Source organism: Myotis brandtii, unplaced genomic scaffold, assembly GCF_000412655.1.
Source record: "Myotis brandtii unplaced genomic scaffold, ASM41265v1 scaffold450, whole genome shotgun sequence".
Taxonomy (NCBI): Eukaryota; Metazoa; Chordata; class Mammalia; order Chiroptera; family Vespertilionidae; genus Myotis; species Myotis brandtii.
In genome coordinates this window covers 843,606-852,405 of record NW_005367210.1, presented here as the reverse complement: position 1 = coordinate 852,405, position 8,800 = coordinate 843,606, and the positions used below count along the sequence as shown (strand labels likewise).

General features: G+C 46.5%; 1 protein-coding gene across 2 annotated transcripts in view; it reads right to left on the bottom strand.

Annotated features, from left to right (window-relative positions):
- Window positions 1–223: 223 nt before the first annotated feature.
- PSMF1 (proteasome inhibitor subunit 1) overlaps window positions 224–8,800 on the bottom strand; it is a 33,213-nt gene continuing 24,636 nt past the window's right edge. The window contains exons 4-6 of one of the 2 annotated variants that reach the window (XM_014546565.1): window positions 4,516–4,569; window positions 3,025–3,183; window positions 224–1,279 (exon numbers count right to left, since the gene is read on the bottom strand). In XM_014546565.1, coding sequence (XP_014402051.1) covers window positions 1,252–1,279; window positions 3,025–3,183; window positions 4,516–4,569 — 241 coding nt within the window. In that variant the 3' untranslated portion in view covers window positions 224–1,251. Of the gene's footprint in view, window positions 1,280–2,053; window positions 2,469–3,024; window positions 3,184–4,515; window positions 4,570–8,800 lie in introns of those variants that run through there. The other variant, XM_014546566.1, reaches the window with a different exon arrangement.

The window sequence follows — 8,800 nt, the reverse complement described above, 5'->3', positions numbered from 1 at the left end:
TAGACTAGTGGTTGCCTGGGGCTGGAAAGGAGTGAATGGAGAGTGGCTGTTAGTGGATATGGGGTAGTTTTTTTGGAGTGGTGAAAATGTTCAGGAATTAGGTATAGTGATGGGTGTACATAATGCGGATACACTAAAAACCACTTAAATGCACACTTTCAGAAGGGTGAACTTAGTTAAGTATGTGAATTACATACAAAGTTATTTAAAAAAGAGAACTAGGTTATTAAGTGCTGATATTTATTAAGGCTCCAACCTTTAGGGTTCCAAAAAACAAACCCGAACCATTCCCATTTGCTGCTTGGCAATAACTTATGGCTGGAAGGAAGGACGTGGCCCGACTACAAGCACAGACAGCTTGACCAAGAAGTTCCTAAAAGCCCCCATGGAACTAAGACATCATCTGTGTTACTCAATGTCCTTGATGCAAGGAGACCCAAACACAAAAATGGCTGATTCTTCAGATGAATCACTAAAGTTTCTGTTTTCAGAAAACAGAGTTATGTATTGGACTATCCTTTTGACCTTTGCTACTAGTAAATCTAAGTGGCAAATTTACTGTTTTGATCTTGTCTTTTCTTTGAGTCAGGGTCCTAAAAGTGATCTATCCCCCTTCCCTGCTTGTCAGATGGTCTCTGCTCAGATGTTCCTTTAAGCCTCCTTTTAGAGTAAAGGATGCTTTTATGAGTAAATTGCCCATGTCCTTTTGGTAGCAGGTATGAGCCAATTGCAAAAATAAAAACATTCCATCATTGCTGGTCCTTGGGGAAGCAAACTAGGATTGATGACTACATTTGCAGCTCTGCCTGACCTTGGGCCCTTCTCCAGAGCACACGTGTTCTAAAGGACCAAGCTGGTCTTTTACTAGGTCAGTGCTAGAGATGGGGTCTGCCAGAAATGCCCAGAGAGCCCACTCATGCTAGCTTCTCCACCCTGGCCCAGCCTCCACATCTTAGGTTGACCTTGGGCCTATGGGCCAATTTTTTTTACCCCTAACCCACTCTCCGGCAGGGCAAACAGGGAGTCCCAGGCTATAGCACATTAGCAGATACCTCAGAAAGGCTCTGGTAGCCTCTGCCCACAGAGAAATAATACGTCCTAATTTAGGGGAAGGAACCCAAGGAGCTGAGAAGTGAAAGGACCCAAACATGGCTGAAATGCTAGTTGTGGAGCCAAAGTGACTAGTGCTTTGATGTCTTGCGTCTGAGCCTGGTGCTCTATGGTGCTCTCTCCACTCCAGCATAAGGTTCATCACTGACCACATCTGTCAGGCCTCGGGCTGAAAAGGATCCGGAGAACACCAAAGGTCAGGCGGGCCTGGACAGAGGGCACAGGCTTCCAGGGGTGGGGCTCCCTCGGGGTGAATGCCTTCCTGGGTTGTTTCGTGCTTGACTAGTTCTTCCATCCACCCCAGCCAATGGCTTTGAGGCTGGCCTCCTGCTCCTCCCGGAGTTCCACACCGTGCTTACATGAAGCCTGTGCTCCTGTGCTCGGCTGGGCCCCACGGAGGGTGAGAGGCACAGAGTTAGACTGTAAGTACCACATAAAGCCTTGAACCTTCATTCTTTTCCTTCTGCCCCAGTTCCCAGGGGTCGGCATACATAGCAGACATCAGAATGGGAAGGGCACCTCAGATTTCATAGGTGGCACAAAGCCATGGGAGGGGAAGGGACTTAGGGTCACTCAGTAAGTTAGTGGTAAAAAGAGATTAGCGCTCAGGTCTGTTGTTTGTAGGCTGCCACTGCCCAGGCACAGACTCAGGACTGGGTCAGGTAAGGCAGAATTGGAGGGTTCTGCCCTCCATAGAAGCACGCAGTCTCTCTGCAATGTGCCTGCCTGTGTGAAACCATCCTTGTGACCTATGAGGTTTCCAGTCACTCATTTTCATCCACGCAGCCATACTGGGACCCATCTTGGTGATGTCAGGAGCCAACAGCAATTTATGAAGGGAAGGTGCCTGAGAAGTAAGAATGGGCCCTGGGAAGGAAAAGTCATTTAGCCCCACAAAGATTCAAGCTCATAACTGGAAGGAACTGTGCAGTAAAGAAAAATGGAAGACGGCAACATGACTTCTGTATTGACATTTGGCTCTTAATAATAACATCCAAAATGCATTTTGTTCTTAAAGCGCTGCACTGGGTGGAGGGTATATGTTGCCGGAGTCTCCCTTGGGAAGTGGGGAGGAGCTGGTGGTGAGAGAGACTGACTTCTCTTTGGGACCTATATGCAGCCAAGTGGAGAGCTGCAGCAGGTGCTGTGGCTCTGACAAGGAGTAGGGAGGCAATCCCAGCCAGCCTGCCAACACATGGGCAGAGTCCCTTGCCCCCAGCCCGTAAGAACACGGTTGCTGATGGGGCCAGAGGTGGTAGCTCCAGGAGAGTGGAGGGAAGGCTGGGATGTTACATTCTTGAGGCGCTCACAGGTACATGTCATCGTAGCCCGGCGGGGGGAGATGGTCTGGGTTAGGTCTGGAATGGAAAGAGGGGCTGGTGAGTTGGAGGGATGGAGGGCCAGGGGCACACAGGCGGACAGGGCCCTGAGCTGAGGGAGCCTGTACTCCAGAACGATGGGGTGGTTCGTGCAGTTTAAGAGCACACGTGTACTCCAGAGCCAGACAGCCTGGGACTGAATCCTGATTCTTCTGCCTTGGCTAAGTTACTTCATCCTTCAAGGCCTCGATTTTCTCTATCTACTAAATGCGGACAGTAAAATCTATCCATGAGTGTTGATGAGGATCCAGTGGGTTCCTGACACAGCTCAACACAGCGAGGGAGTCGCTCCTCCTCTCCTGGGTCCTCTCTGAGGGGAACTGAGGGGAGAGAGGCACTGAGGAACGGGGTGCTCCTGGAAGCTTTGGGGGGAAGGGGGGAAGGCATCTGGCAGGGCCTGGAGGAGGCTCCACTCTCTTGCCAGTGGGGGATGGAGCTGCTGGCATCTGTGCCTGGCGTGACGCCTTCGTTCCTGCAGCCCTGAGATGAGCTGTCATCAGGTCCTACTTCTCAGCATACCTGAGTGAATACCTACCCAGCTGGGCTGGTCCCAATGGGTCCAAAGGGGTCAAAGCGCGCTCCTGGGGGCACAGCGCCTGGAGGAAGCCGGTTTGGGAGGCCCGAGGATGGGTCAATAGGTACTCTTGGGTAGCCAGATCTCAGAGGATCCACAATCATGCCACCTCTCCGATACCTGAGGCAAGAAGGAAAAATGGGTCTGCAGGTATGGCAGGGAGCTATTGGAGAAGAGGTGAGAACAGACTAAGAATGCCTGGGCTTCTCCTGCATGGTGGCTCAAGCAGACACGCGGGGATGGCTGCCTGAGCACCAGCAGGAAGTGGGCAAAGAACATAAATAGCACAGTCTGGACCTTTGGCTCTCCAGGGTCCCTGAGCGTACAAAATTGAGACTCCTGCCGTGACCTGTACCCAACGGGAGCAGTTTGATCAAGAACAGGTGCCAGAACTTGCCAAGGTCAATGCAAAACCATCACAAGGCTCTGCAGGGCACTACTTTAGGTCTAAGGCCTAAGGATAACATTGAGACAATCCATGCTGCTAGCTTTTCTGCTGTTCATTTAAAGAACCTCAGGGCCATCTATGGACTGCCTGTGGGTCTTCCATCTGGCTCCTGACAGCATCTCTCTCATGGAGTTCCATGGACCCAACCTCATGTGCTCAAACTAGGACACATGTGCTGACGTTCCCTAAACTTTGAGGTCACTGTTCAAGCTTAACTGTGCACTTCTGTGACTTCATCACTGTCTAAAAATCAGAAGGTCAGGCTGGGACACTTTGCAGCACAGGTTAAAATCTAGTGTGACTCATTCAGTGAAGAGAGTGCATAGCTGAGGCTGTAATGACTTCAGTGGGTGTGTGACAAGAACCACCCAGAGCTTATTGGGGATTAAAGACTCCCCTTATCAAGCAAGGTGACCTCTGAGTAGCCCTGAGATGTCCTAAGGTCTGTAGCCCACACCTGATAAACCCACCTGGTATCCTGCCCTCCTAGGAGGGGGCTGCTGTCCTCCACAGCACAATATGGGCCAGAAAGGACAGAGGAGCTGAGCTGCCCGCAGTGCTGGCTTAGCCCCTCCCCCACACTCAGAGCTCTCCTGCACGGCTCCAGGCATGGCAGAGCAGAACAATGGCAATGACTTCTCAGCTCCTCAGCAACAGACTGGCTTCTTTACCCCAAAGGAAGACTGATGAAAAGCTCTAGAACAGTGGTTCTCAACCTTCCTAATGCCGCGACCCTTTAATACAGTTCCTCATGTTGTGGTGACCCCCAATTTCACTGTTACAAATTAAACATAATTAAAGCATAGTGATTAATTACAAAAACAATATGTAATTATATATGTGTTTTCCAATGGACTTAGGCGACCCCTGTGAAAGGGTCGTTCAACCCCCAAAGGGGTCTCGACCCACAGGTTGAGAACCGCTGCTCTAGAATTAGAAGATGAGCTGGGCTGAAAAGCCAGGAGAGCAAGCTGTATTGCTGCCACGTCCCCAGCAGTACTCACCCAAAGGGGTCTAGGTCCTCTCCCCCGACAGCAAATGGGCCCAGGGGATCACACCTGAAACAAACAAGGGACAATTACTGTAAGTCCCAGAGCAGCCAGGCATCTGGGCTCCTAGGAGCCTGAACCTGACTCCCAGGCTTGGGGACAAGGGAAACCCCTGCATGAACCATAACACAAGGGATATTTCAAAGTGGCCCTTGGCAAAGACTAACACTGATAATGTTACAATGGCTGAATACAAAGCTACAAAACATGGAGAATCCCAATCTATAGAAAGAAAAATATCAGCAGTGGTAACTGCCACATAAATTTTATTTTATTCACACCCTTCTCAAACTCTTAAACTTTGGATAAAGAACTTAGACCAGAAGATTATTCTAAAACGCAAAAGCAAAAGCTCAGATTTAAAAGCTTCCAAGGGTAGAGTGAGATGTGTACTCACATACAGCGAACACAGTGCTTCTCAACCTTTTTTTTCCTGTTTATGCACTGTAGCCACTGGAGGGCCACAAACCATTGTAACCGCTAAGATTTTTTTTCACCCCTCTCCCATTACCCTCATTGACAATGCATGAGCTAGGAGAATAAATGGAGATTCTGTATTATATAATATATATGCCCACAAAATAGATCTTGCTCTCAAAAGCTTTTTGTATCTTTACTATACTCTTTGATCCAACAATTTTATGTCTAGGTAGCAATCTTAAAGAAAGAACACTTAATTCAAATTAAAATATCTCCATACAAAGTAATCAAGGGAAATGGGTCAGCCTAATTGGGGACCAGTTAGGAACATTAGGGCATACCCCTAAATGTGGCCAAGGAAACAATGCTCTTAGAATGTTTTAAAATGATGTGTAAAAATGCTTATGTTCGAATGTTAACTGTGGGAGAAAAAGGGATTATCAATAGCCTAAGAAATCAACTGTGAAAAGCGTGGGTGGGTGTGGATAAATAAAACTGGAAAGAAGCGTACTGAAAATATAAACAGTGGTGAGTTTCTTCTATTTCTTCTATAAAGGATATGGATATGAATGTAATAAAATAAAAAAGATTTAGTATTTGAAAAAGTGGTCTTTGGAATTCTGTTCTTTGTTACTAATGTTGTGGCCCCACCCCATAACAAAGAAACAGAATTTCCGGAGGATGAGGCCCAGAAATCAGGATTTTAAAAAGATTCCCAGGTGATTCTAATGTGCAGCCAAGGTTGAGAACCACTGATTTAGATGAACTAGGTTTCCAAGGGAAGTTATTGTTCCCAAGCTGTGGTTCATGGAGCTGACAGTCAAAGTCTCTGGTGGCCTTCCACCATCCTGCCTCACTGGTTAGACCAGCGGGTGCCACAGGGCAGCAAGCATTTCACCTATCCCCACAAACTGCCCCCTTCAGAGCAGCAGGCAGAGGGGATTCTAGTGCAGCCGTGGGCAAACTACGGCCCGCGGGCTGGATCCGGCCCGTTTGAAATGAATAAAACTAAAAAAAAAAAAAAGACCGTACCCTTTTATGTAATGATGTTTACTTTGAATTTATATTAGTTCACACAAACACTCCATTCATGCTTTTGTTCCGGCCCTCCGGTCCAGTTTAAGAACCCATTGTGGCCCTCGAGTCAAAAAGTTTGCCCACCCCTGTTCTAGTGGCTATAAACATGCCTGGGAGAACAGTCTGATGGCTCCTGAAACATGCAGCCATCCCCATTTCTCTCTCCTGGGCCACAGAGGGGGAGAGGAAATGGAGAACAATGGGGCCTAGAATGGCAGCCGCAAGGCCAACCCCAATAGTTTGTGTACTTGAAACTGTCACAACATAGCCTTTAGGCCAGTGGTTCTCAACCTTCTGGCCCTTTAAATACAGTTCCTCATGTTGTGACCCAACCATAAAATTATTTTCGTTGCTACTTCATAACTGTAATGTTGCTACTGTTATGAATTGTAATGTAAATATCTGATATGCAGGATGGTCTTAGGCGACCCTGTGAAAGGGTCGTTCCACTGCCAAAGGGGTCGCGACCCACAGGTTGAGAACCGCTGCTTTAGGCTCACACTCAACACATGCACCCTTCAGTGAGCTCATTATGGCACATTCGCAGAATCCATTTTAAAGTAGTCTCTGTCCTGGAGGTGCTGACTGAGGCTCTAGGGCAGGGGTGGGCAACCCCTGGCATGTGTGCCAAACATGGCATGCCAGTAACTTTTGCTGGCACGTGAAACCCTCTCTTACAATCTTCCATTTACAATTTTTTTCTTAATATCGACTTTTTTATTTTTCAGATAAATTCAGTGTAGGTGCATCTTAGATAAATAAATAATTTTACATAACAAGTTATCTTAAAGACCATAGACATGGATTGACGAGAGAGGGGAAGAGCAATTTCTATGCCTCTGCCTTAACTCTCCCTGCCTTCCTAGATCAGACCAGTGTTTTGGTTTCATCCACATACGCTTGTGAATCTTTGTTCTCAGTGATGAATTTTGTTAAGTCTCGTAATAGGAGTAGCCTGACGGATGAAAGTAGTAGCTCGTGCATATCTCTGAAGGTCACGAAATATAAACCTGATGTAAAATCTCTGTCATCAGTGATGCAGCAGCAAAAGTCCCACTGATAATATCAAACGGAGTCATAAAGTTTTCTGTCGGACTATCAGTGTACATGTATACATTAAAAAATAAATGTATTTTTCATCATCATATACTGTGTTTTTGTCACTCGAATGAATTTTATTATTTCTTCAAGGTTCTTCACATACGTACACCTTAAGAGATATCAAGTAGGCATAACATGTTCTCAAAAAATTAGGGTTGGCACACAGAAGAATTTTGAGTCAGAGATTTTGCTGGTTTTGGCACGCACTCACAAAATGGTTGCCCACCCCTGCTCTAGGGTTTAACATAAGAAAGTAACTTTTGCACATGGTCCCTGAAATCCAGCCCCCGCTACTTCATCTGGTAATCAACAGAAGGAAAGAGTGTTGTATAATTAACCCGTAGGCACTTCTTGGCTGGCCCACAGGACAGTATGTCCCAGCTCCAAAAGGGGCCCCTTTAAAGGATTTGAGGTGAGTCTAGCTAGCCACAGTTTCCTTCTTATATGCTCCCCCTCCTCTCAGACACACAACACTCCTCTCCTGGATACACAACTCCGGTGGGTGCTATGCCAATGGCTGAGGTGCTCTGGGGAACTGGAGTGGCCTCAGGGCTGGGATTAAGAGATGGGCTCTGGGCTCTGAACTCTGGGTGGGGAACTATCTAGCTGGTTGGCAGGGGTCTATCACCAAACCTCTGCATCCCCGTCTTCTAAGATGTAAATCTAAGTAGTGACACTCACAGGGGCTGCTGTTACGGTGAAACATAGTGTGGCCATGAACAGATTTGTTGGCAGTTCGAAAGGCCTGGAGGGACGATTAACAGCAGCCACCATTTACCGTGAGCTTGCTTTGTGCTAAATTTAGTTTTTAGAAGATTGAAAATTTTAATTTTCACCCTGGCCGGTTTGGCTCAGTGGATAGAGCATAGGCCTGTGGACTGAAGGGTTGCAGCTTCGATTCCGCTCAAGGGCATGTACCTTGGTTGCGGGCACATCCCCAGAAGGGGGTGTGCAGGAGGCAGCTGATCAATGTTTCTCTCTCATCGATGTTTCTAACTCTCTATCCCTCTCCCTTCCTCTCTGTAAAAAAATCAATAAAAATATATAAAATTTTTAAAAAAAAATTTTCTGAATAGGTAATGCATTCACCAGTTTCAAAATTCAAGAGTAAAAAAGGATACACACATCCATAATCTTAGGCTAGCTGTGTTTTGGAATTCAGAACTTTTCGTATTTTAGAAAGGTCAGGTAAGTACTGTAATATATATTGTGCAACGCTCCCAGGCAGCACCCTGTACCCAATACCCTAAAATTTCTGCAAAATAAATGAATAGTCACAAGTGGGATAAATGAACATATAAGGAGCTTCATGACACTTTAGGTCAGGTTTTCCTATCAAACAAGGTTCGGGACCAACCTGATTTTGGGGGAAAACAAACAAAACAAAATACCATGGTTTTCAGATCTCTTTTGATTTCAGAATTATTGTTAGGAGATTATGGACTCTGTAAAAGTAAAAACCTCCTTCTCACTCTCCACCCTCCCCAACCTACCAAGTCTTCAGTTTCTTGTATGTCCTTCCAAGACACGCTGTGCAGCAGCCCTCTGACTATGTGAACTTGTTAGTTCAGAAAAACAACTGACAATATATGTTGCCAATGATAAAATTCAAGCTTTTAAGTGAAAATTAGCAATTTGGAAA